Source organism: Homarus americanus, unplaced genomic scaffold, assembly GCF_018991925.1.
Source record: "Homarus americanus isolate GMGI-L3 unplaced genomic scaffold, GMGI_Hamer_2.0 scaffold30114, whole genome shotgun sequence".
Lineage (NCBI taxonomy): Eukaryota > Metazoa > Arthropoda > Malacostraca > Decapoda > Nephropidae > Homarus > Homarus americanus.
In genome coordinates, this window is record NW_024740555.1 from 14,017 (window position 1) to 39,870 (window position 25,854).

General features: G+C 44.7%; 1 protein-coding gene across 1 annotated transcript; it reads left to right on the forward strand.

Annotated features, from left to right (window-relative positions):
• The first annotated feature begins 12,550 nt into the window (after nt 1-12,550).
• Nucleotides 12,551-12,859, forward strand: LOC121875465 (stress protein DDR48-like). Its single transcript, XM_042380032.1, has one exon. It carries the CDS (start codon nt 12,551-12,553, stop codon nt 12,857-12,859), a length of 309 nt encoding a protein of 102 aa, XP_042235966.1.
• Nucleotides 12,860-25,854: the final 12,995 nt, after the last annotated feature.

Sequence of the window (25,854 nt, forward strand, 5' to 3'; positions counted from 1 at the left end):
CGCTATCACCACCACCATCACCATAACTATCACCATCAACAACCATCACCACCCCCACCACCGCCATCACCACCACCACCACCACCACCACCGCTATCACCACCACCATCACCACAACTATCACCATCACCACAACTATCACCACCACCACCACCACCGCTATCACCACCACCATCACCACCACCACCACCATCACCACAACTATCACCACCACCACCACCCCACCACCGCTATCACCACCAATCACCATAACTATCACCATCACCACAACTATCACCACCCCACCACCGCCATCACCACCACCACCACCACCACCACCGCCATCACCACCACCATCACCATAACTATCACCATCACCACAACTATCACCACCACCACCACCACCGCTATCACCACCACCATCACCACCACCACCACCATCACCACAACTATCACCACCACCACCACCACCACCACCGCTATCACCACCACCATCACCACAACTATCACCATCACCACAACTATCACCACCACCACCACCATCACCACAACTATCACCGTCACCATCACCACCACCACCACTGCTATCACCACCACCACCACCGCTATCACCACCACCACCACCGCTATCACCACCACCACCACCACGGACCAATTTTAAGCGTGCGAACAAAACCGTTTACATAACCCAGCCTGGCCACACATTCCACATCTATTCAAAACTGTAATAATAATAATAATAATAATAATTAACGGTTTATTGAAGAGCATGGCAGCCAGAAGGCGAAAATATACAATTACATAATTGGAGAATGGTTCTCTTGATTTACAAATGATGTACAAACATAAGTGATACAAATATGATATATAATAATTAGGTGTTGATGATTTTTACAAAGGTTGAGACTGCGCTGTTTTAGCAGCTGTCTGTGCTCGTATGGGCTGGATGCGGTTGCAGGTAGATAAGTGGCCAGGACAGTAGCTTGGGGCATGCAGGTGTGCTCCATCCTTCAGGTTAGGTCAGGTGAAGCGTTGTGTGTGTGTGTGTGTGTGTGTGTGTGTGTGTGTGTGTGTGTGTGTGCAATACTGTGCTGGCGGTCACTACCATTCCTGAATAAGTTTAAATAACTGCATAACGCGCCGCTGTAATTACTGACTGATCCACCGCCTCAGGTTTACCAAAGCGACAGTACAGTACAGTACAGGTGGGCAGTAATTGTTTTTTATTTGGAATCACGGAAAGATTTGGCCCGTTGCTTATTTCACTATAGGAATTAACTATCTTTACGCTAACCTAACCTAACCTAACCTAACCTAACTGACAAAGACACACACACACACACACTCCTCCAGCCTCCCCCACAGCCATACCTTTCTGCCACCATTTTATTACCTTAATATTAAATATCCTAATACATAAGGGCCATCCTAGCTGTGTTGAGTTAGTTGAGCCGCAGATTCATGCGGCATCAGGATCGTAGCCTCACAGTCAATATCTGCAACTGTTGTCGGCTTTTAGCCGATGCCTCCCCTGAGGCAGAGCAAAGTTTCGACCTTAAGGAGAGAGAAGGACAGTCGCATCTCATCCAGGCTGTACAGAACTTCTGGGGGGTGCTGTTTGCCTTGAGAGATCACCTCAGCGAGTTCAGTGTGAAGCATCTTGCACTTGGTCTCATCCCACCAGAAGTTAGAACACTAGAGGAGTGAAGCTGCTGATCAACGTTCTGAATTCTCTTCGTATTCCCTTATCTTGTCGTTCTCGTTCCTCCCAAGCAGCATCGAGAGCTAAGTCATTAGACATGCGCCACAAGGATCAGATCTCATGTCGAAGAAGGCTCATGTCCCTGCTGGCGTCCAGAACTGGGAAATGACGCTCAACACTGGTTTCGTTGTGTTTGAAGTCTTGTATAGGGACCACTTCGAGAGGGTCGGTTCCCCACCCTGACATCAATACGACAGATTTCCTTCTCAAATATATTTGCTGTGAGATCCCATTTGTCATGCGTCATGCATATAAAGCCCCTTTTCTTGCACACCATGGAGTGATTGATTTGTCATAGGATGAGCCACACATCGCATTGGGAGGGCAAACCTTCTACTGGCCTACCGTACCTTGTATGGCATCTGTAAATTCTTGTTTACTGAGATTAAAACCATTTGAGCCTTATCGGTAACGTAAGTCCTCAGTTCGAGGCGCCCATCTCCCGCCTGTAGCTACTATGCTTCAAATTCTCTGGTACCTGCAGTATCAGTTGCTGCAACTTATCATCAGGCGGTTGTCGTTCTGGCTGACCTCGAATCGTGTTACTTCACTCAGGTCTACCTCTGCTGCGTTCTTGAGCAAATTATGTGGTCCTCGTGAGGCTGTCGTGAACTTTAACTGAGTTTTGATGTTCGGTGGCAGCAATCCTCTGATTGCCTCAATCCCATGCCTCCCAGTCTCGGTGGTAGTGCAAGGAGGATCTTTCTGCTGAAGTTAAGTGAGGGTGTTTCAATTAATTTGGGAATGAAATTGACGATGATAGCTTCTTCCAGAGGGTGGAGGAGGGGTCCGATATCAGGGATAGTACGCATCAGGTAAATTCCAGCGATGCTTGACTCCGTGGGTGAATGCCGCGAAAGGCCCATGTGGCTCTTGTTAGCAATCGAGAGCTTGGATTTCTAACCCACTTCATTCACCTTCCCACTACGTACTGGGTCTTGAAGTCTGCTCTGAGCTGATTACTGCGCCTATGTGTCTTTTGGCCATCCTTTGTTATTTTGACCTCACTCTGCCAAAACCCTCCATTGCCCGTTCGTAGTGTTCTGGCTTCACAATGAGGAAGGACTTGCTTATGCTTGGGTGGCACCCTATTTTATGGACCACGTGATGTTACCAGGTCCCACCACTTTTTATGCTCTCCACTTTTCCTGCTCCCTGTAAGGTCATCAGCATATGCCACTTGTTTGACCCCAGTTGTTTCAAATTGTATTTCTTTGTTGGAGCACGGGTAGGCTGAGTTGCATACATTACATTGCAACAGGTCCCCTGTTGTTCCTCGGTTGATCTGTAGAGGGTATCACCTCTTTATAAGCCTTGTTGTTTACTATATAGAGGTCTGATGGATTCTAGGAGTTTCTTTAACATACATCGCAAAGCTTTGACACTTGATCTTGATGTTGTGCAGTGCAGCTTTGGTGGTTAAGTATGTTGAATGCGTTTGAAGCGTCCACCAGGAGAACGGCCTCACAATCACGCTGCTCAAATATCAATCTCATGGCGTGAATGGCGGCCTCCCGCCAGCCTGGTGGCCAGCACACTTGCAGGTTCCTGTTGCTGCCCTGACATCATCCTTACCACCTGCATTATGCATTTTCCGATGATCCGCCCCAGCACTTCCCCCACCTCTAGGCCTACATCCTGGATTCTTATCCAGGGAATGAGGCGGAGGCCGTTAAAGCATGGAGGTGTTAAGCACGAGGATGCCAGCTTGCAAGGACGGCAATGGCAGTGCAGAGATCGCTTGCTGGCTAGGCCAAACTTGTTTGTGCTGAGGATGCCCCTCCTCCAACCGTTTGCATCCAGACCGCAGGCCGGCCCTTTTGAGTCTTCAGTGCCTTTTTCCACACCATTCTCCTGTTATTTTCGAACAGGGCAGCGTTTGGTGGGATATAGTCAAATTCCTGGAACCTTATGCCTCTTCTTCACTTTGCAGGGATGTTTTTCTTCAGTAGTTTTAATGTCTCCTGTTTATTGGCATCACCCACCCTGGAGGATTCCTCTGTGAGAGATCTTACTGCCGAAAACTTTTCCCAGACGCATTTTTGTTTCCAAACTTTCTGTAATGGTCATCAAGGCCCCAGTCTGCTATATTATTAATCTTCCTTCATTGCTGCCGCATTTTCTTTGAAGCTCCTATGTGTGTCCTCTGACAGAATAGGATGTATTATTGCCAGTATTTGAAGCCAATGGGGTGAAGAGGCGTCTTGAGTGTACTAGTTATGAGGTATGAGTCATCTCCTCGAATCATTTTAGGTTGCACACTTAGTGGTTCAAACAGGCTATCTGGAGACCACCTGGGATACTTTCTGAGTATGTTTTTTTAACCCATATGTCAGCATTTTCCATCATTGCCATTCCACTGTGGTGGTGTCTCTCATTCATCTCGTGGACACTAAGCTACTATTGAGCAGCGATTATTAGTACTACATTTCAGGTTGAGTAGACTCACTGCTATCATTGAGGATATCATCGGGCGGTTGGGTCCTGGCGATAGCCACTGTGGCCCTCCTGTGTCGGCTCCCTGCCTGTGGTTTTGTATTTATTTCTCTTCTGCAAACCACATGCATGGTTGAGCTGCACACTCACAGCTAGTGTACTTTTGGTACTGGCTAGCACAGAAGCAGCAATGTCTGTTACCTGGCATAGTGTTCTGCACCTTGGGTGAGAGAGATCCGCCTCCTACATCTGCTTTCTTTGGTCCCATGGGCGAAGAGGTAGAACTAGTTCTTATGAGTAGCTGATAGAAAGGTGACAGGCTGACTGTTGTAACTGGGTAGTAGGCATACGTGCTGTGGTGTGTGTAGGCTACCTCGGGGAGCGACACAAGAGAATGATACACTGGGAGCAAGACTTGTCACACCTATCACTTGTTCATATACTACCACTCACATGTATTTATCAAACGTTAATAATTATAAAACCATTTTTTTTAATAAACATCTGACTACCACACAGTCCTCGGCTCAGTTCAGATTCATTTGTTTAAATTTAATTTCCTGACGATTGTGTCCAGGACAAAATATTTTCCTTTTGTTTTCAATTGTTTCTCTTTACCCACAAGTGATGCGAGGGAGTGACGGTGTATGTATGTATGTATGTATGTATGTATGTATGTATGTATGAATGCATGTATGAGTATGTGTATCTCTTTGTGTACATCTACATACATACATACACAGTATTTACAGAACACAGAGTTTCAAAAGCATAGTAATGAGAACTCAGGCAGCCACACACACACACACACACACACACACACACACACACACACACACACACAGGTATAACGACTAGCAATAAAAACTAACACGACAAAATTAAAACACATATATTAGTGAGTGAATGAAAACGTTACCAGTGCTATTAGACCCAAGTGCTATTAGGTCCCAGTGCTATTAAATCCCAGTGCTATTTGATCCCAGTGCTATTAAATCCCAGTGCTATTACATCCCAGTGCTATTTGGTCACAGTGCTATTAGACCACAGCATTAAACCAAGTGTATAAACCACAGTGCTATTAGACCACAGTGCTATTATTAGACCCTAAAGATAGACCAGTGCTATTTGGTCACAGAAGCTATTAGACCACAGTGCTATTAGACCACAGTACTATTAGACCACTATTAGACCACAGTACTATTAGACCACAGTGCTATTAGACCACAGTACTATTAGGTCCCAGTGCTATTAGAATAAACTATTATAATGTATAAATATTAAAACACATCAATTGAAATATTATGTAAATTAATTGAAAAATAAATGAAAATTGGATGAATTAATATAACCAATACATGAATAATTACCACAGCGACACGTAAATAAGGTGATACAGTGGTTGATTGTGAGACACTTTTCTTATGTATTTCTCATTATCTCTCTCTGTTTCCTCACTATCTCTCAGTTTCCTCACTATCTCTCTCAGTTTCCTCACTATCTCTCAGTTTCCTCACTATCTCTCCTTTCCTCACTATCTCTCTCAGTTTCCTCACCATCTCTCCTTCCTCACCATCTCTCTGTTTCCTCACCATCTCCCAGTTTCCCCACTATCTCTCTCGCTTTCCTATATCTCTCTCAGTTTCTCACTATCTCTTGTTTCCTCACTATCTCCCAGTTTCACCATCTCCTGTCACCATCTCTCTCAGTTTCCCACCATTTCTCAGTTTCACTATCTCTCTGTTCCTCACTCATCTCAGTTTCTCACTATCTCCCTCAGCCCCCACTATTTTCAGTTTCTCACTATCTCCTCAGTTTCCCTCACTATCTCCCTCAGTTTCATCACTATCTCTCTCAGTTTCCTCACTATCTCAGTTTCCTCACTATTTCTCAGTTTCCATATTACTTCACGTCCCAGGTCACATGTCTCTCAAACTCCCGACAATTTCACCAGAACAATATCGTTTTTTGTTTACTCTTGGGAGATTCTGGGGCAAGATCCAGCAGCACAGTTTGTTGACATCCGCGCGACTCCCAGTAGAGTTTAGGGACTGAGGGACTTCCTGCATTACCTCCTTGACCTCCTCTCACTTTCTCCCATTTCCTACCTCCCTCCTCCTCCCTGCAGGAAAAGAGGAAGAAGATAAAGATGAGACACATTAACAAAAAGGACTGTTATTGGGCGTGAGGAGGGGGGGATGGGTGGTGGGGGAAGGTGGGGAGGGGGGGGGTAAGGAAGTTGGGGGAGGGGGGTTGAAGGAAGAGGGGGATGAGAAGGAATGAAGGAAGGAGAAGAATGGTGATGGTAAAGGGGGTGTGAAGAGGTAAGGAGAAGGGAGGAGGTAAAGGGGAGGTTAAGGGGAAGGGAGGCTAGAATGGTTGGTTGTATAGTTTTTGTCTTTATTTAGGAGGAGAATTTTTTTTTTCTTCGTCTTCTCCTTTGTCTTCTCTGAGGATAAAGGAGTGGGGGGAAAAGGGGAAATAAAGGGGTAAAAGAGAGATTGAGATGGTTGATGGGGAAAGAGAAGAAATGAGGGAGGATGAAACGGGTATGAAAGGGAAATGAGGGATTTTTTAACCTTTTCTCTTATATTCTCTTCGAGGTTTTAAAATATCTCCCTTTTTTTTTCTTTCCTGCCCTCGACTTGCACCCCCTCCCCCCTTGTGCCTAGAATTATCCCCTTTCTTCTTTAGGCCTAAGAGAGTGTTACATAGCCTTCTCAGCCCCGAATCTCTCAATCTATATAGTCCCCTCGCTACCTATTTCAGTCCCAAGGGGTAAGGTTGTGACCTAAATAGTCTTTTTTTCCTCCTCCTCCTCACCTAGCCCCACAGCCCTTAGCTCCAGGGTAAGAGGGTCCCGGCTCCCTACCCTCCCTGTCCCGTCAGCCCCTAACCCCCGTCTCCTCCGTCAAAAACAATGGTGTGACGCTGGGACAGATTTTAGCGAGGAGTACACGGCAGTATCGTCAAGCCCGGGAGGGGGGAGAGGGGGGGGGGGGAAGGGAGGAGGGTTGTGAGGGAGAGGAAGGGGAGGAGGGGGAAGGGAGGAGGTAGCGAGGAGAGGAAGGGGGGAGGAGGGGGAAGGAAGGGAGGAGGGTAGCAAAGGGGAGAGGAAGGGAGGGGGGAGGGGAAGTGAACGTCTGAAATCGTGTTCGTGTATAAATTGAACTTGTTAGAGAAGGAAGGAAGCTGAGGGAAGGACAGGAGGGACGGAGGACGGGAGGTGATTGAGACGGAAAGAGAAGAAGATGGATGACAGGGACGGATTAAGTGGTTAAGAGGAGAATAAAGAAGAGGATAAGAAGAGATACAATTAAAAACAAGAAGACGAAGAAATAATAACATGTTTAGGTGTCTGTTTATGTATGTATGTATGTATGTATGTCTGTGTATGTGTCTGTGTGTGTATGTATGTGTACGTACATAAAGAGAACCATCAATACTCACCAGGTTTGATGCAGCTGAGACCACACACACCATCACAGAGACACACCTTTCTCCGGCTCAGACAGTCCTGGTCCGTGTTACACTTCCTGAGACATGGCCTGGGGGGAGAAACACGGACCATTAACGGGAGTGTATGGGCGACCTACGTACGGCCTAAGTAAAGGAAAATGCAGGTAGGCGGTGGGGGAGTATAGTTTTGTACGTGGTTATATTTAATTGTTCTTGTTAGTAATTTAATAATACTTTTCTAAATGTAATACTGTATTTACTTCACTGATTACAATGTCATAAGTAATTAAACAACATTCAGGAGAAGAATAGTAATTTTAGTAGCGATAAATAATAAATAATATAATAATAATAATAATAACAATAATAATAATAATAATAATAATAATAATAATAATAATAATAATAATAATAATAAATAATAATAACAATAATAATAATAAATAATAATAATAGTAATAATAATAATAATAATAATAATAATAATAATTATGATAATAATAACAATACTAATAATAATAACAATAATAATAACAATAATAATAATAATAATAATAATAAATAATAATAAATAATAATAACAATAATAATAACAATAATAATAATAATAATAATAATAATAATAATAATAATAATAATAATAATAACAATAATAATAACAATAATAAATAACAATAATAATAATAATAATAATAATAATAACAATAATAATAACAATAATAATAATAAAATAATAATAATAATAATAATAATAACAATAATAATAATAAATACAATAATAATAATAATAATAATAATAATAATAATAATAATAATAATAACAATACTAATAATAATAATAATAATAATAATAATAATAACAATAACAATAATAATAATAACAATAATAATAATAATAATAATAATAATAACAAATAATAATAACTAACAACAAAGACTATAACCCCTTCAAGGCCTAATATTTATGATCCAATAATCAATATCAAACAACAAAGCGAACCAACTAAATGATGTAAACACTGAGCGATAAATTATGAACAAACAGTCGTTAGCATCACGGCCTAACAAGCCTAGATATCGTCTCATTAACTATAATTTACGGTACAGTGAATGATGAATAATTACTGAATACGAAATTATATGAAAGTTGTATTATAAATTCAGGTATATATGTATGTATATATATTTCTTAATTTATATATTATTTGTATACTTAATGTTTATATGGGATCTTGACGCTTGATTCTCCTTACATTATGCTTTAAATTTTCAACCGAGTAACATTCTTGGTCGACACGTTTATTTATCATCCTTCTTTCTGTATTACTGTCACTTATCCTAACCATCCTAGCTATGGTAACAAGGGTAGACGAGAGCATAATCCTAGCTATGGCAACAAGAGTAGACGAGAGCATAATCCTAGTTATGGCAACAAGAGTAGACGAGAGCATAATCCTAGCTATGGCAACAAGGGTAGACGAGAGCATAATCCTAGCTATGGCAACAAGGGTAGACGAGAGCATAATCCTAGCTATGGTAACAAGGGTAGACGAGAGAGCATAATCCTAGCTATGGCAACAAGAGTAGACGAGAGCATAATCCTAGCTTGGTAACAAGGAGACGAGAGCATAATCCTAGCTATGGTAACAAGGGTAGACGAGAGCATAATCCTAGCTATGGTAACAAGGGTAGACGAGAGCATAACCTAGCTATGGAAACAAGGGTAGACGAGAGCATAATCCTATCTATGGCAACAAGGGTAGACGGAACATAATCCTAGCTATGGTAACAAGGGCAGACGAGCATAATCCTAGCTATGGTAACAAGGGTAGACGAGAGCATAATCCCTATCTATGGCAACAAGGGTAGACGAGAGCATAATCCTAGCTATGGTAACAAGGGTAGACGAGAGCATAATCCCAGATATGGTAACAAGGTAGACGCGAGCATAATCCTAGCTATGGTAACAAGGGTAGACGAGAGCATATCCTAGCTATGGTAACAAGGGTAGACGCGAGCATAATCCTAGCTATGGTAACAAGGGTAGACGAGCATAATCCCAGCTATGGTAACAAGGGTAGACGAGCATAATCCTATCTATGGCAACAAGGGTAGACGAGAGCATAATCCTAGATATGGTAACAAGGGTAGACGAGAGCATAATCCTAGCTATGGTAACAAGGGTAGACGAGAGCATAATCCTAGCTATGTAACAGGGCAGACGAGGCATAATCCTAGCTATGGTAACAAGGGTAGACGCGAGCATAATCCCATCCATGGCAACAAGGGTAGACGAGAGCATAATCCTAGATATGGTAACAAGGGTAGACGAGAGCATAACTTAACTATGGTAACAAGGGTAGACGAGAGCATAATCCTAGCTATGGCAACAAGAGTAGACGAGCATAATCCTAGCTATGGTAACAAGGAGACGAGAGCATAATCCTAGCTTGGGTAACAGGTAGACAGAGACATAATCCTGATATGGTACGGGTAGACGCGAGCATAATCCTAGCTATGGTAACAAGGGCAGACGAGGAGATAATCCTAGCTATGGCAACAAGAGTAGACGAGAGCATAATCCTAGCTATGGCAACAAGGGTAGACGAGAGCATAATCCTAGCTATGGCAACAAGAGTAGACAAAGTGTAATCCTAGCTATGGCAACAAGAGTAGACGAGCATAACCTAGCTATGGCAACAAGAGTAGACGAGAGCATAATCCTAGCTATGGCAACAAGAGTAGACGAGAGCATAATCCTAGCTATGGCAACAAGAGTAGACATAAGTGTAATCCTAGCTATGGCAACAAGGGTAGACGAGAGCATAATCCTAGCTAGGTAACAAGGGAGAGAGAGCATAACAGCTATGGTAACAAGAGAGACGAAGCAAACCAGCAGGCAACAGAGAACAAAGAAACCATGGTAACAAGGGAGACGAGAGCATAACAGCTATGGTAACAAGAGTAGACGAGGCATAATCCTAGCTGCAACAAGAGCGACAGGCATAATCCAGCTAGGCAACAAGAGAGTACCTATGGTAACAAGGGTAGACGAAACAGGTAACAAGGGAGACGAGAGCATAATCCTAGCTATGGCAACAAGAGTAGACGAGGAGCATAATCCTAGCTATGGCAACAAGGGTAGACGAGAGCATAATCCTAGCTATGGCAACAAGAGTAGACATAAGTGTAATCCTAGCTATGGCAACAAGAGTAGACGAGAGCATAATCCTAGCCTGTGGCAACAAGAGTAGACGAGAGCATAATCCTAGCTATGGCAACAAGAGTAGACGAGAGCATAATCCTAGCTATGGCAACAAGAGTAGACATAAGTGTAATCCTAGCTATGGTAACAAGGGTAGACGAGAGCATAATCCTAGCTATGGTAACAAGGGTAGACGAGAGCATAATCCTAGCTATGGTAACAAGGGTAGACGAGAGCATAATCCTAGCTATGGCAACAAGAGTAGACGAAGCATAATCCTAGCTATGGCAACAAGGGTAGACGAGGCATAACTTAGCTAGTAACAAGAGTAGACGAGGCATAATCCTAGCATGGCAACAAGAGTCGACGAGAGCATAATCAGCAGGCAACAAGAGAGACATAAGTGTAATCCTAGCTAGGCAACAAGGGTAGACGAGCATAATCCAGCTATGGTAACAAGGGAAGAGCATAATCCTAGCTATGGTAACAAGGGTAGACGAGAGATAATCCTGATATGGTAACAAGGGTAGACGAGAGCATAATCCTAGCTATGGTAACAAGAGTAGACAGAGACAATCCTAGCTATGGCAACAAGAGAACAAGTTAATCCAAGCAAAAACAACTATGGTAACAAGGGTAGACAGACAAATCCTACTAGAACAAGGGTAGACAGGCATAATCCAGATATGGAACAAGGGAGACAGGCAAATCCAGCTATGGTAACAAGGAGAGAGCAAATCCTCATAACAAGGGTAGACAGAGCATAACCTAGCATGGTAACAAGGTAGACGAGAGCATAATCCTATCTATGGCAACAAGGGTAGACAGAGAGCATAATCAGATATGGTAACAAGGGTAGACGAGAGCATAATCCTAGCTATGGTAACAAGGTAGACGAAGCATAATCCTAGCTATGGCAACAAGGTAGACGAGAGCATAATCCTAGCTATGGTAACAAGGGTAGACGAGAGCATAATCCTAGCTATGGAAACAAGGGTAGACGAGAGCATAATCTAGATATGGTAACAAGGGTAGACGAGAGCATAATCCTAGCTATGGCAACAAGGGTAGACGAGAGCATAATCCTAGCTATGGCAACAAGAGTAGACGAGAGCATAATCCTAGCTATGGCAACAAGAGTAGACGAGAGCATAATCCTAGCTATGGCAACAAGAGTAGACATATGTAATCCGGCTATGGCAACAAGAGTAGACGAGACATAATCCTAGCTATGGCAACAAGAGTAGACAGGCAAATCCTACTATGGCAACAAGGAGACAGGCATAATCCTGGCATGGAGCAAGGTAGACAAGTGTAATCCAGCTATGGCAACAAGGGTAGACGAGAGCATAACCTAGCTATGGTAACAAGGGTAGACGAGAGCATAATCCTAGCTTGGTAACAAGAGACGAGAGCATAATCCTAGCTATGGCAACAAGAGTAGACGAAAGCATAATCCTAGCTATGGTAACAAGGGTAGACGAGAGCATAATCCTAGCTATGGTAACAAGAGTAGACGAGAGCATAATCCTAGCTATGGCAACAAGGTCGACGAGGCATAATCCTAGCTATGGCAACAAGAGTAGACATATGTAATCCTAGCTATGGTAACAAGGGTAGACGAGGCATAATCCTAGCTATGGTAACAAGGGTGACGAGAGCATAATCCTAGCTATGGTAACAAGGGTAGACGAGGCATAATCCTAGATATGGTAACAAGGAGACGAGAGCATAATCCTAGCTATGGTAACAAGAGTAGACGAGAGCATAATCCTAGCTATGGCAACAAGAGTAGACGAGAGCATAATCCTAGCTATGGCAACAAGAGTAGACGAGAGCATAATCCTAGCTATGGCAACAAGAGTAGACGAGAGCATAATCCTAGCTATGGCAACAAGAGTAGACGAGAGCATAATCCTAGCTATGGCAACAAGAGTAGACGAGAGCATAATCCTAGCTATGGTAACAAGGGTAGAGAGCATAATCCTAGCTATGGCAACAAGAGTAGACAGGCATAATCCCAGCTTGGCAACAAGAGTAGACGAGCATAATCCTAGCTATGGCAACAAGAGAGACATAAGTGTAATCCTAGCTATGGCAACAAGGGTAGACGAGAGCATAATCCTAGCTATGGTAACAAGGGTAGACGAGAGCATAATCCTAGCTGGGCAACAAGAGGAGACGAAAGCATAATCCTAGCTATGGTAACAAGGGAAGACGAGAGCATAATCCTAGCTATGGTAACAAGAGTAGACGAGAGCATAATCCTAGCTATGGCAACAAGAGTAGACGAGGAGCATAATCCTAGCTATGGCAACAAGAGTAGACGAGAGCATAATCCTAGCTTCGGCAAAAGGTAGACATAAGGTAATCTGCTATGGTAACAAGGGTAGACAGGCATAATCCTAGCTATGGTAACAAGGGTAGACGAGAGCATAATCCCAGATATGGTAACAAGGGAGACGAGGCATAAAGCTGCGGTAACAAGAGTAGACGAGAGCATAATCCTAGCTATGGCAACAAGAGTAGACGAGAGCATAATCCCAGCTATGGCAACAAGAGTAGACGGAGCATAATCCTAGCTATGGCAAAAGAGTAGACGAGAGCATAATCCTAGCTATGGCAACAGAGTAGACGAGCATAATCCTAGCTATGGCAACAAGAGTAGACGAGAGCATAATCCTAGCTATGGTAACAAGGGTAGACGAGAGCATAATCCTAGCTATGGCAACAAGGGTAGACAACAGCATAATCCTAGCTATGGCAACAAGAGTAGACATAAGTGTAATCCTAGCTATGGCATGATCGGTATGGGCATTAACCTTAACCTAACCTTAACCTAACCTAACCTAACCTCTTGGACACGTAAGAACAACAATGAATGACAAAGACAAAAACGATATCCTTACCATCCTGGTTATGGCTTCCTCATCCCTCGGGCAGGATTCTGAGGGCACGTTCCTAGGATTGAGGTGAATCTTACGTCCTTCCATCGTCTCGTCATCGTTATGGAAGGCGTAGGCGGCTCCTTCGTTATTGGAGGGAGGAACGTTGACGGCCTTCTCGGAATACCGGCCATGGCGTGTATTGGTTGTTGCTCCACTGCATTCTGAGAGAAAGGATTAGTTAGGTTAGGTTAGGTTAGGTTAGGTTAGGTTAGGTTAGGTTAGGTTAGGTTAGGTTAATGTTAGGTTAGGTTACATCATTCTTTTCTATTATTAAATTTATACAATAATCTGACACAAGAAATTACTGTCCTCGTCACACACACACACTAACAACCAGACGTAACGACATAACAAGGTGACTGACCCCCTCCTCCTTCGCTCACGTAATTCAATAACACACGGAGGTGGACAATTGACACATGTACTGTCGTGGGATGTTTGGGTACTGTCATGGGATATTTGGGCACTGTCATGGGATTTTGGGTACTGTCGTGGGATATTTGGGTACTGTCATGGGATGTTGGGTACTGTCATGGGATATTTGGGCACTGTCATGGGATTTTGGGTACTGTCATGGGATTTTGGGTACTGTCATGGGATATTTGGGCACTGTCATGGGATATTTGGGTACTGTCGTGGGATGTTTGGGTACTGTCATGGGATATTTGGGTACTGTCATGGGATATTTGGGTACTGTCATAGGATATTTGGGTACTGTCATGGGATATTTGGGTACTGTCATGGGATATTTGGGTACTGTCATGGGATGTTTGGGTACTGTCATGGGATATTTGGGTACTGTCGTGGGATATTTTAGGTACTGTCGTGGGATGTTTTGGTACTGTCGTGGGATGTTGGGTACTGTCATGGGATATTTGGGTACTGTCATGGGATATTTGGGTACTGTCATGGGATATTTGGGTACTGTCATGGGATATTTTGGGCACTGTCATGGGATTTTGGGCACTGTCATGGGATATTTGGGTACTGTCATGGGATATTTGGGCACGTCATGGGATATTTGGGTACTGTCGTGGGATGTTTGGGTACTGTCATGGGATATTTGGGTACTGTCATGGGATATTTGGGTACTGTCATGGGATATTTGGGTACTGTCATGGGATGTTTGGGTACTGTCATGGGATATTTGGGCACTGTCATGGGATATTTGGGTACTGTCATGGGATATTTGGGTACTGTCGTGGGATGTTTGGGTACTGTCGTGGGATAGTGAGGGAGGGTGTGTGAGCAGTGTGGGCTGGGAGGGTAATTTATTCAGTTTGTGTTTGTGAAGCGGAAAAGAAAATGTTTTGGTAAATTCTGTGGCATTTAACCGATAGTTGTTGTTGTTGTTGTTGTTGTTGTTGATGATGATGTTTTTGTTGTGGTTGTTGATGATGTTGTTGTCGTTGTTGAGAGAGAGAGAGAGAGAGAAAGAGAGACATTATATGGTTACATAGGGTACATGAAGCACATGTTTACATCAATATTAACAAAAGGTTACATAAAACAACCACAACAACACAAGTCAAGGTCAAATTTTCCACCAAATATTAATTACATAAAGGGTTAAGATTCTGGTTACATGAATTACAGTATTACATGATGCTGTTTAAGTTACAAAGGAAGTTATTTAAGTTAGGATTAATATATGGGAGATGCGAGTTACTGAATCTGGCGCAGCAGTAGGAGTTTAGAGAGTGATCTGAGCCCGTGTTACCCTGGCACTGACCTCCCGGGGCCTGCAGGTCGCGATGTAGTGGCACTGTCAGTAGACCCCCAACCGACCTGCCTCTCTCTACACACTTTCACAGTGACATGACACAGATCATATCCCTCTTCCAAGAATTTACCAACCGTATTGAACAACTCTTCGCTACACTCTGTACCACCATCTCCGACCTACTCTTGCCCTCTGTTGCCACCCAGTCACTCCTCTCTTCTAGTTTAACACAAGCTGGTAGTCCCCCTGTGAGCCCCCCCTACTCCACCGCCGGCGGCCTTCACTACTGGTGTAGCGCCTACCGGGCCTGCCCTGGTGTGTCCTGCTGCCCCCGAGCGAAGTCCTGCCTCCTCTTCACGACACGTGGTGCCTCAACCTGTCCTCCACCCACCGCAAGCCGCGCCGGCTCCTGTGTCTGTGCTGTCTCCACCAGGGCTACCTGGACCTGAGGGCACCACCCCCGGCTACCCGTACCCCACCGGCATGTCGACGCACTCGGCATCACAACCACACTAAAAGGTGTGTCCCTCAATATTGTCAATGCCTATGTGCCTCCCCCCACCCCTACTGTACCTGTCCCACCACACCATATCACCTCCACCCCCACTGTACTTCGCCACGCCTAGTACATTGGCATCCTTGAGCCTGGCCGCACTGTTTGTAAACTTTGTGGTCAACCGACCCTCTCACTACATCCTCACTTGCCCTATGACCTCCTCCTACAGGTCCCCAGCCGTTACCAACACCTCTTCCCTCCCTGACCAGATATCCCTCTAGAGACAGGCCAAGTAAATTAGGACCTGCCACATCAAGGTTACAGAAGGATAAATTGCACTGAATTTCCACCACACACACACACACACTTACCTCCTGTGTTTGCAAGATGATGGAGAGGATACTCCATCGTCGCCTTCTTCACACCACAGGCGGCTTCCACAACTCCCTCAATGGTTTCATTCAACATCGCAGCACAGCACACTCCATTGCTTCCTTTTATTGCAATCAGACTGCCCGCGTCTCCGTCTTCCTTGATATCAAGGGAGCCTTTGATACGGCTCAGCCTGCCCTCATTTTAGCTGAACTTGCACGGTTAGGGGTTAAAGGGAGACTTCTACAATGGATCGCCTCTTACCTCACTGGACGTCAGGCCCAGGTACGCGTTGAAGGCTCTATGTCTCCTGTTCAAGAAATGAACCTCGGCACCCCTCAAGGTGGAGTCCTGAGTCCCACCTTGTTTAACACTCTCATGCACTCCATTGCATCACTCCCATGGCCGACAGAAGTTGTCCACTCAGGATATGCCGACGATGTCCTCCTCCAAGCCCCTGACTACCTCAGCATGCAGGAAGCCCTTGATCTGGTCTCCAGAGAGTGATTCACTTGGTTTCCTTCTTTCAACTGCGAAAACAAAAGCCATGTGGCACGGTCGTGTTGTACCTCCACCCCTTCTCTTATCAGGAACGCCCTTGGACTGGGTTAATGAGACAAAATACCTGGGTGTGTATGTAACTCGCACACGTTGTCAGATCCCTGAAGTCCGCTATCTTCGAGACATATGCTTTCGGCGTCTCGCTCCCCTCTCTACCATGTGCAGGGGTTCCCTTGGTGCCACCATCCCTGTACTTCTCACCATGTACAAGTCCTTTGTCCGTTCCTGTGTCGACTACGCCGCCCCTGCCCTCGTCAACATTAGTCGGACTGCTGTCAACCGTCTCGAAGTTATCCAGAGGAAAGCTGCTCGTATCATCCTTGGGGCTCCTCAGTGGACACGCTCTACTTCTCTATATACCGAACTTGGTCTTTCCCCCTTACAGGATCGTGTCCAGGAGTTTTACCTAAAAACTGCCGTTTCCATTCTACGGGATCCTAGGGGCAACTATGTCCAAACCAACTTGACTCCTGCTGTCCGAGACCGACCTCCATCTAGAAGACAGTGGCGAGGGTCACTCATCCGAGCCCTTCAGGAACACGACCTCCTGCCTGATATTGTTGTCACCCCTGCTGTTGGTTTGTCTCCTTCTCCCTGGCTGGATTTTCAACCTGAAGTGATTGCCCTCGGTGGACCGCTCCCGAAATCCCAGGTGAACCCTGTTATTCTCTTCAAATACCACCTCTCCAGGATCGCTCACTGGTTCCCAGGTAGGGTTGTCCTCTACACTGATGGTTCTGTTGACCCCGCTACAGGTAGGGCCGGGGCTGGTGTCTACATCTTCCGTCCTGATGCCCCTGAGCCTATCAAACTGTCTCTCAGAGTTTCTGACGGGGCATCCTCCACTCAGGCTGAGGAAGAAGCAGATGGTTTCTGCCCCTTGCTTGTCTGCTGCGATTCCAGGTCTGCTCTCGACGGGATCACATTTGGATCAGGGGAAAATAGGACCTCATCCTCCGAATACGAGGGTTAACATCCCGTGACATTCCTATGGATACCCAGTCATGTCGGTATCTTGGGGAATGAGGCAGCAGATGGCCTTGCCAAGACTGGCTGCAACAAGGCCACACCTGACTACGTTGTTCCTCGAACACTCTTACACATTAGGACCCAAATTCGCCGAAAACAGAGAGAAGCTCGGGAAGCAGCCATCCCCCTGGATTCCCCGCCCACCTGGTACGATGTCCTCCGTAAACTTCCTGACCTCTCGTACGTCTACGGGAAAAGGTCGCTGGAAAGGGACTTGATTGCTGCCCGTATCATCATTGGGTATGAGTTTGCTTGGGAGATTGGTATCCCCGCATCCCCTGAGCAACGCTCTTGTGCATTATGCAGAAGACCCGACAGCAGCACCCTTTTCCACTACCTCCTAAGATGTCCCCACACACAACGCTTCCGTGACGCCTGCTGGACCACCACTCCACGACCCCCTGACGGAGACACGATGATCCTCCCCATACTGGCCAGATATTTTGTAAATAACATTGATTATGTGTTAAAGGAATATCCTTCCTTCTTTAGGCTTTAGTAAGCCCCTTTATAATATTTATACTGTATATACTTGTCACACTTGCCAGATGCTTCTGGTGTCATTGTACAGGGGTACCTAGTGACGGCACTAGGATCCCGCTTCCTCTATCAAGGAATAAACAATTGAAATTGAAAATTGAATATCGTCATTTTTTCGGAGGCGATTCACGACTGTTCAAAGATGTACTGCCCAATGAGTGATTATTATTCTATTTCCTTACTAAGTATCAATAACATCTAAGTATTAACACCAGGTACATACTATTATTATTGTTCATTATTTATGTTCTCAAATTTATGTCTGTGTGGAGGAGGAAGGATAAAATAAAAATTGTCTGGATTTTTCGTCAAAAGGTGTAAGTACCGCCACACCACCATGACTGAGTGACCAAAACAACAGTGTGCTTCATCAAGTGTCCACGACTCGGAACATTTCGCTTAATTTACGTGTAATATATAACCCTGGAGCTCTTCATTGTGGTGATAAAAAAAAAGGGATGCTTGTGGAAGTTTCTGGCATAAGGTGCGCTCGGCAAAGGGACTTAGGAGTTTATTAAACAATGAAATTTAAATATAGGTCTCATGTCACCTGATGCAAGAGTCACTGTGAAGTTGTCATTTCATATCGTATTCTCGAAACAATATTAAGTGCTTGTCAATACAAACAACTATACTTTACATACTTGTTTATATACTGGGAGTGTAATGAGTGATACAAAGAGTGACTATTCTGACAAACTGGTTGTAACTTGAGTGAAAAGGGAACAGAAGTGATAAAGAAGTGAAATGTGAGGATATTACGTCACGTCACGCCGCTAGGTAAGAACACTAACTATTTATAAACTTAACACCAACTTGTGTTATTGATGTGTCGTAATATGTGTCGTTCAGTAAGTTAAGAACATGAAGAACATTTTAATGAATTATTTACAGTAGTGTGTTTATGACGGTGTATTGATGGCCGTGTTAAGTGCTATGTCCCCACCTGTGGACTCGGGGTACAGTGTGTGTGTCCGTCCGCCCCGTCTACACTATACTGTCTTGTCTACTAGTGTACGCAGTGTCAAGTGTAGAACAGTGTAGGTTTATGAACTTTGTTATATACATGGTGAGAATAGGTGATTACCTTGTTGAGTTGTTTGGGGCCTCCACCAGGGGGTCTGTCTCAGTTAGGTAGACAGACATTACGACATGTCATGCTATGTCATGTAATGTCATGATGTCATGCTATGTCATGTCATGCTATGTCATGTTATGCCATATCATGCTATGTCATGTCATGTTATGTCATGCTGTCATGTCATGCTGTCATGTCATGCTGTCATGTCATGCTATGCTGCGCCATGTTGGCGCCATATGCTGTCATGTTGCGTCATGTCATGTCATGTTATGTCATGCTGTCATGTCATGCTGTCATGTCATGCTGTCATGTCATGCTATGTCATGTCATGTTATGTCATGTCATGCTGTCATGTCATGCTATGTCATGTTTTGTCATGTCATGCTATGTGATATGTCATGTTTTGTCATGTCATGCTATGTCATGCTTTGTCATGTCATGCTATGTCATGTTATGTCATGTCATGGTATGTCATGTGTCATGCATGCTGTCATGTCATGGTATGTCATGTGTCATGCATGCTGTCATGTTGTGTCATGTCATGCTATGTGATATTATGTCATGTTATGTCATATCATGCCATGTCATGTTTTGTCATGTCATGCTGTCATGCTATGTCATGTCTTGTCATGGTATATCATTTCATGTCATATCATGTCATGCTGTCATGTTTTGTCATGTCATGCTATGTCATGTTATGTCATGTCATGTCATGGTATATCATGTGTCATGTCATGCTATGTCATGTCATGTCATGTTATGTCATGTCAAGGTATGTCATGTGTCATGCATGCTCTGTCATGTCATGCTATGTGATATTATGTCATGTTATGTCATGTCATGCCATGTTATGTCTTGTCGGAATTAATCTTTTTTAGCGCCAGGTCTATTATGAGTGGCGTGAAAAAACATTAGTTCCGAAATTCCGTTAAATTTCGCTGGGTCACCCGAAATAAAAAACGGTCCTGTATGTAGCTGCTGGACGGTCCTGCTTAATAATAACTTATATAATAACAATTGAAACAAGTGACAACAGTAATGTTAATAAGAACATCACCACACGACTCAGGGCATCACCTATCACAATAACACGGTAGCACAGTCCGGGGAACGCAGACTTTCGAAAAATAAGTTAAAATTAGTGGCCTGAGGCTGGTGAGAGCCGAAGGGGGTTAAAGGGGCTTTGGGAGCTAGGGGAGGGCTGGGGGAGCTAAGGGAGGGCTGGGGAGCTAAGGGAGGGCTGGCCGGGAAACAATTCAAATTTCGACAACTTGATAAGCTCAGAGGGAAGTGAGGCGGGCCAAGGCGCTCGATATGAGAAGCCAGGGTGCCGCAGGGTGTATGAGGTGTTGCCGAGCGTCAGAAATAAGAGTGTAGTAGGATGATTGAAGGAAGGAACAGGAGCCAGGGTGTCGCAAGGTGTAGGTAGGGTGTGGGATATATGGTGTAAGAAATATAAGGTAAAGGGTGTAGTGGTGTGACTGTAGGGAGTAGCAGGGTGTAAGGTGTCGTTTGGTTTAGGGCGTATGCAGCGAGTTGTAAGATACGGATATAGGTGTAGTCGTACTTAGGGTGTAGGTAGGAGTCGGGTGTAAGATGTAATAGGGTTAGGTTAGGTTAGAGACAAGTTAGATTATGTCTGAGTCAGTTTAAGTATGCGTATTATATGACTTAACCCCCCCTGCCATCTCCTTAACCTAACCTTGCTTTCTTGCACATATTTTTTCAAGGGTTCTCGTCCAGTAATATTAAAAACGCCTGCGATGTTTTCCCAACTGTTGCGGAATGCGAGGCCCTGTGTGTGTGACTCGTCCCACCGCCTCGACCCATCCAATATAACAACAAACTCGGGAGGGAAAGAGACGCCGCGTGTCATGAACGTCTTGAGAAATATTTTTAACAGCGTTCAAGAATGTCAGAAGAATATTATACCTCCAGCCATCCAGAGGACCTTATAAGAAGAGGCTCAGGGCAGGATGTTTTGTAGTATTTATTTATTTATTTATTTATATTGTTGTTGTAGTTATAAATATTATTAGGGGTTGGGTTAGGTTAGGTTAAATAATGGGTAGATTAGGTTAGTTTTATTTGGGGGGGATTCAGCTTTAGGTTAGGATGGGTTAGCTTGGACTAGGAATACGGACAACTAAGTTAGGTATAGATTACAGTTTGTTTCTGGGTTCGGGTATAAGCGAAACTCTGATATAAATTCGTTGTCTCATAAAGATCTCCAAATCTTGTTTTTCTCTCTCTCTTCCTCTTGGTCGTTCTCTCTTTCTCCTTGTCTCTCTCTGTTATTCTCCCTCCTCCCAACCCCCCCCTCCCTCTCTCTCCCTCTCTTTCCCTCTCTCCCAAGTATCACCCAATAATATTTGAGCCCAGAAAGTGATAAAAGAATCTGTATGAACTATTTTTTTTCTTCTTCTTCCCTTAAGGTTCAAAAGTTTTCTTGTCCGAGGAAGCGACAGGAGCATCTTTGATTGTTGGTGCTGTGATATCTCTCTCTTTCTCTCCCCCTCTCTCTCCCCCTCTCTCTCTCTCTCTCCCTCTCTCTCTCTCTCTCAGGTAAAGAGCTTAGACTAAACCAGCATCTTGAGAGCTAGTTGACGTGTGTTGGAATCCTTGGCAGGTGGGGAGTAAAGTTTGACATAACAACACAGGCGCTGATAACTTTTTCTGGCGGCAAGATTGGAACAAAATTGGTTGCCTTCAGAAACGTAATTTCATCTCCTCCTCCTCCTCCTCCTCCTCCTCCTCCTCCTCCTCCTCCACCCCCCCCCCCCCCCCTCCTCCTCCTCCTCCTCCTCCTCCTCCTCCTCCCTCCTCCTCCTACTCTTCCTTCCCTTCCTTTTCTAGTCTCTCTCGTCCTGTTGCAGCCTCCTCTCCTCCTCCTCCCCCCTTCCTTCTTTCCTTCCTTCACTATTCCGGACCATTCCAGCCCCCTGTTGATGTACCTCCTATCTTCCTCCTCTTCCTTCTCCTGTTCCCCCTCTTCCTCCTCCTGTTACTCCTCTTCCTTCTCTGTTCTCCTCTTCCTCCTCCTGTTCCTCCTCTTCCTCCTCCTGTTGCTCCTCTTCCTCCTCCTGTTCTCCCTCTTCCTCCTCATTGTAATCCTCCCCTGAACTCTTCCCTTACCCTCTTTTAACTCCTTCCTTCCTTCCTTCCTTCCTTCTCCTCCTTCCTTCTCCTCCTTACCCTCATCACTCCTCTCTTCCCTCCCCTCCTCCTTCATCTCTCCTCTCGTCACCTCTCTGCTAAACCCCGACTTACTGAACCCTAAACCCCGACATACTGAACCCCAAACCCCGACTTACTGAACCCAAACCCGACTTAAAACCCCGACTTACTGAACCTAAACCCCGACTTACTGACCCAAACCCCGACTTACTTAACCCCGACACTAACCTAAACCCCGACTTACTTAAGCAACCCGACTGCTGAACCTAAACCCCGACTTACTGAACCTAAACCCCGACTTACTGAACTTAAACCCGACTTACTGAACTTAAACCCCGACTTACTGAACTTAAGCCCCGACACTGAACCTAAGCCCCCGACTTACTAAACTAAACCCCGACTTCACCACATCTGAACCTAAACCCCGACTTACTGACTTAACCCCGACACTGAACCTAAACCCCGACACTGAACCTAAACCCCGACTTACTGAACCTAAACCCCGACACTGAACCTCCCGACTACTGAACAAACCCCGACTTACTGAACTTAAACCCCCGACTTACTGAACCTAAACCCTGACTTACTGAACCTAAACCCCGACTTACTGAACTTAAACCCCGACTTACTTAAACCCCGACTTACTGAACTTAAACCCTGACTTACTAAACCCCGACTTACTGAACCTAAACCCCGATTTGTTTAACTTCATTTGTTTAACAATCGTGAAATACATAATTGCAGGTGAGTTACAGGTGAGAGCGAGATATACCTGTGATTAATTAGAGTGTACGAATATGTCTTAATGATTACGTTAAGGTATATGTTGTATTATGGGTGGGTGTTAATGTCGGCTTGCGTTACAGACTTAATTACACAGGTTAGGTACTGTAATTTTTCACGTAGAACTTACATACAGGTACAGTTTATTTACAGTAAGTCAAGATTAACAGAATAAGAAGTCGTGCTAGGTATCGTAGCTCAAACTGTAACCAATTACTGTAATGTAACTGTTACAGATTGAACTATAAGATTACAGTAAAATTAATTCACCATGTTATTATCCAGAGATTTATCCACCTTCATTTATCGTCGAGGTAAAGCTTTGGTGAGACTCAGGTAACAATGTTGCAGGTAGAATCAATTAGACTAAGTGTGTAGCCTAAGGAGGGGCGGGGGGCGGCCTCTCTCACTGCACACCTGTAATTGTCTTTTACCTGTGTAGGCTGGTGATGTAATGCCCTGAGAAGTGTTATCTCGACGTCAAATGCCTGAGGAGAGTGTTATCTCTGACGTCAAATGCCCTGAGAGAAGTGTTATCTCCTGACGTCAAATGCCCTGAGAGGGTGTTATCTCTGACGTCAAATGCCTGAGGGGGTGTTATCTCTGACGTCAAATGCCCTGAAGAGGGGGTGTTATCTCTGACGTCAAATGCCCTGAGAGGTGTTATCTCTGACGTCAAATGCCTGAGGGAGAGGTGTTATCTCTGACGTCAAATGCCTGGGGGAGGTGTTATCTCTGACGTCAAATGCCTGAGAGAGTGTTATCTCTGACGTCCAAATGCCCTGAGAGGGTGTTATCTCTGACGTCAAATGCCTGAGAGAAGTGTTATCTCTGACGTCAAATGCCTGAGGGGAGGGTGTTATCTCTGACGTCAAATGCCTGAGAGGGTGTTATCTCTGACGTCAAATGCCTGAGGGGGGTGTTATCTCTGACGTCAACCAAAGTGTCACTCGTGTTTTCTGTTAATTTTTTTTCTCTTTTTCTTTCGGTTATTTTTTTCTTCTTTCTTCATTGTTTTTTCTTCCTATTCTTTTCTTCGTTTTTTATCTTCTCTTTTCACGCCTCTGTCCTTTGTTTTCTTCTTTCTTTTATTCCTTGTTTCTCTTCTCCCTTCCTTCCTTTTATTTAATTTGTTTTCCCTCTTCTCTCATCTCCACATCTTCCCCTTTTCCTCCTCCCCCACTTCCTTCCCCTCTTCCCGTGTCCTTTTCTCTTCCCCTTCCCCATTTTTCCTCTCTTTTCTCCCTTCCTTTCCCTCCCCTTCCCTTCCTTCCATCGTGAGAATCCGTATTAATTGAGGGACTTTCTTAGATATCAATATACAGATAAGTAAAGATTTAAGTGTAAAGTACAGGTGCAATAAAGGTGGCGCTGTAACCTAGAATAACAGGTACAGGAATACAGGTACAGGTACAGTAATTACCATGCTGTAAGATGATCATAAATACCTTAACTTTGACATAAATGAACATATATTAAAACAAATGCTTTATCATATGTCATTAAGTTACTAGGAAGAGAGACAGGTGAGAGACAGGTGAGCTCGAATAATTAACACAAATATACCTGTGAGTTCCTTCTGCTGGTGCGGGGGCAAGATAGTGCTACAGTTGTGTTATGCATTTGGGGTAGGATTATGGGAAGGATTTTGGATATGATAGTGGGATGGATGGAGAGTGGTGAGGGGAGTAGGGGGAGGAGAGTGATGGGGGTGAGGAGGAGAGTGGTGGGGAGTGAGGGAGAGTGTTGGGGGGGTGAGGGAGGGAGTGGTGGAGTGGGGGAGGGAGGTGATGGGGAGTGAGGAGGAAGTGGTGGGAGGAGGAGGAGGTGATGGGGAGTGAGGAGGAGAGAGTGGTGTGGGGTGAGGGGAGGGAGAGTGAGGGAGGGGAGAGAGTGGGGAGTGAGGGAAGGAGAGGGTGGGAGGGAGAGTGGGGGAGGGTGGGTGGAGTAGTGAGGAGGGGATATATTCATCCTGGGAACCTACACACACCTGGCAGGTAAATTCAGGTGAGGTTGATGAGAAACTTTACCTAGATGGGATATATTGAGGCAGTGATGGAGGTGATTTACTATACTGTGTGGAGAGAGAGAGAGAGAGAGAGAGAGAGAGAATACAGTATCTCAACTTTACCCCCCCTTCTCTACATTTCCCTCTCATGTTCATTCTCTCCCGTCCACCACTACCACCACCCCCACACCACCACCCACCCCACACCACCACCTGCCCCACACCACCACCCACCCCACACCACCACCTGCCCCACACCACTACCCACCCCACACCACCACCCCACTCCCACACC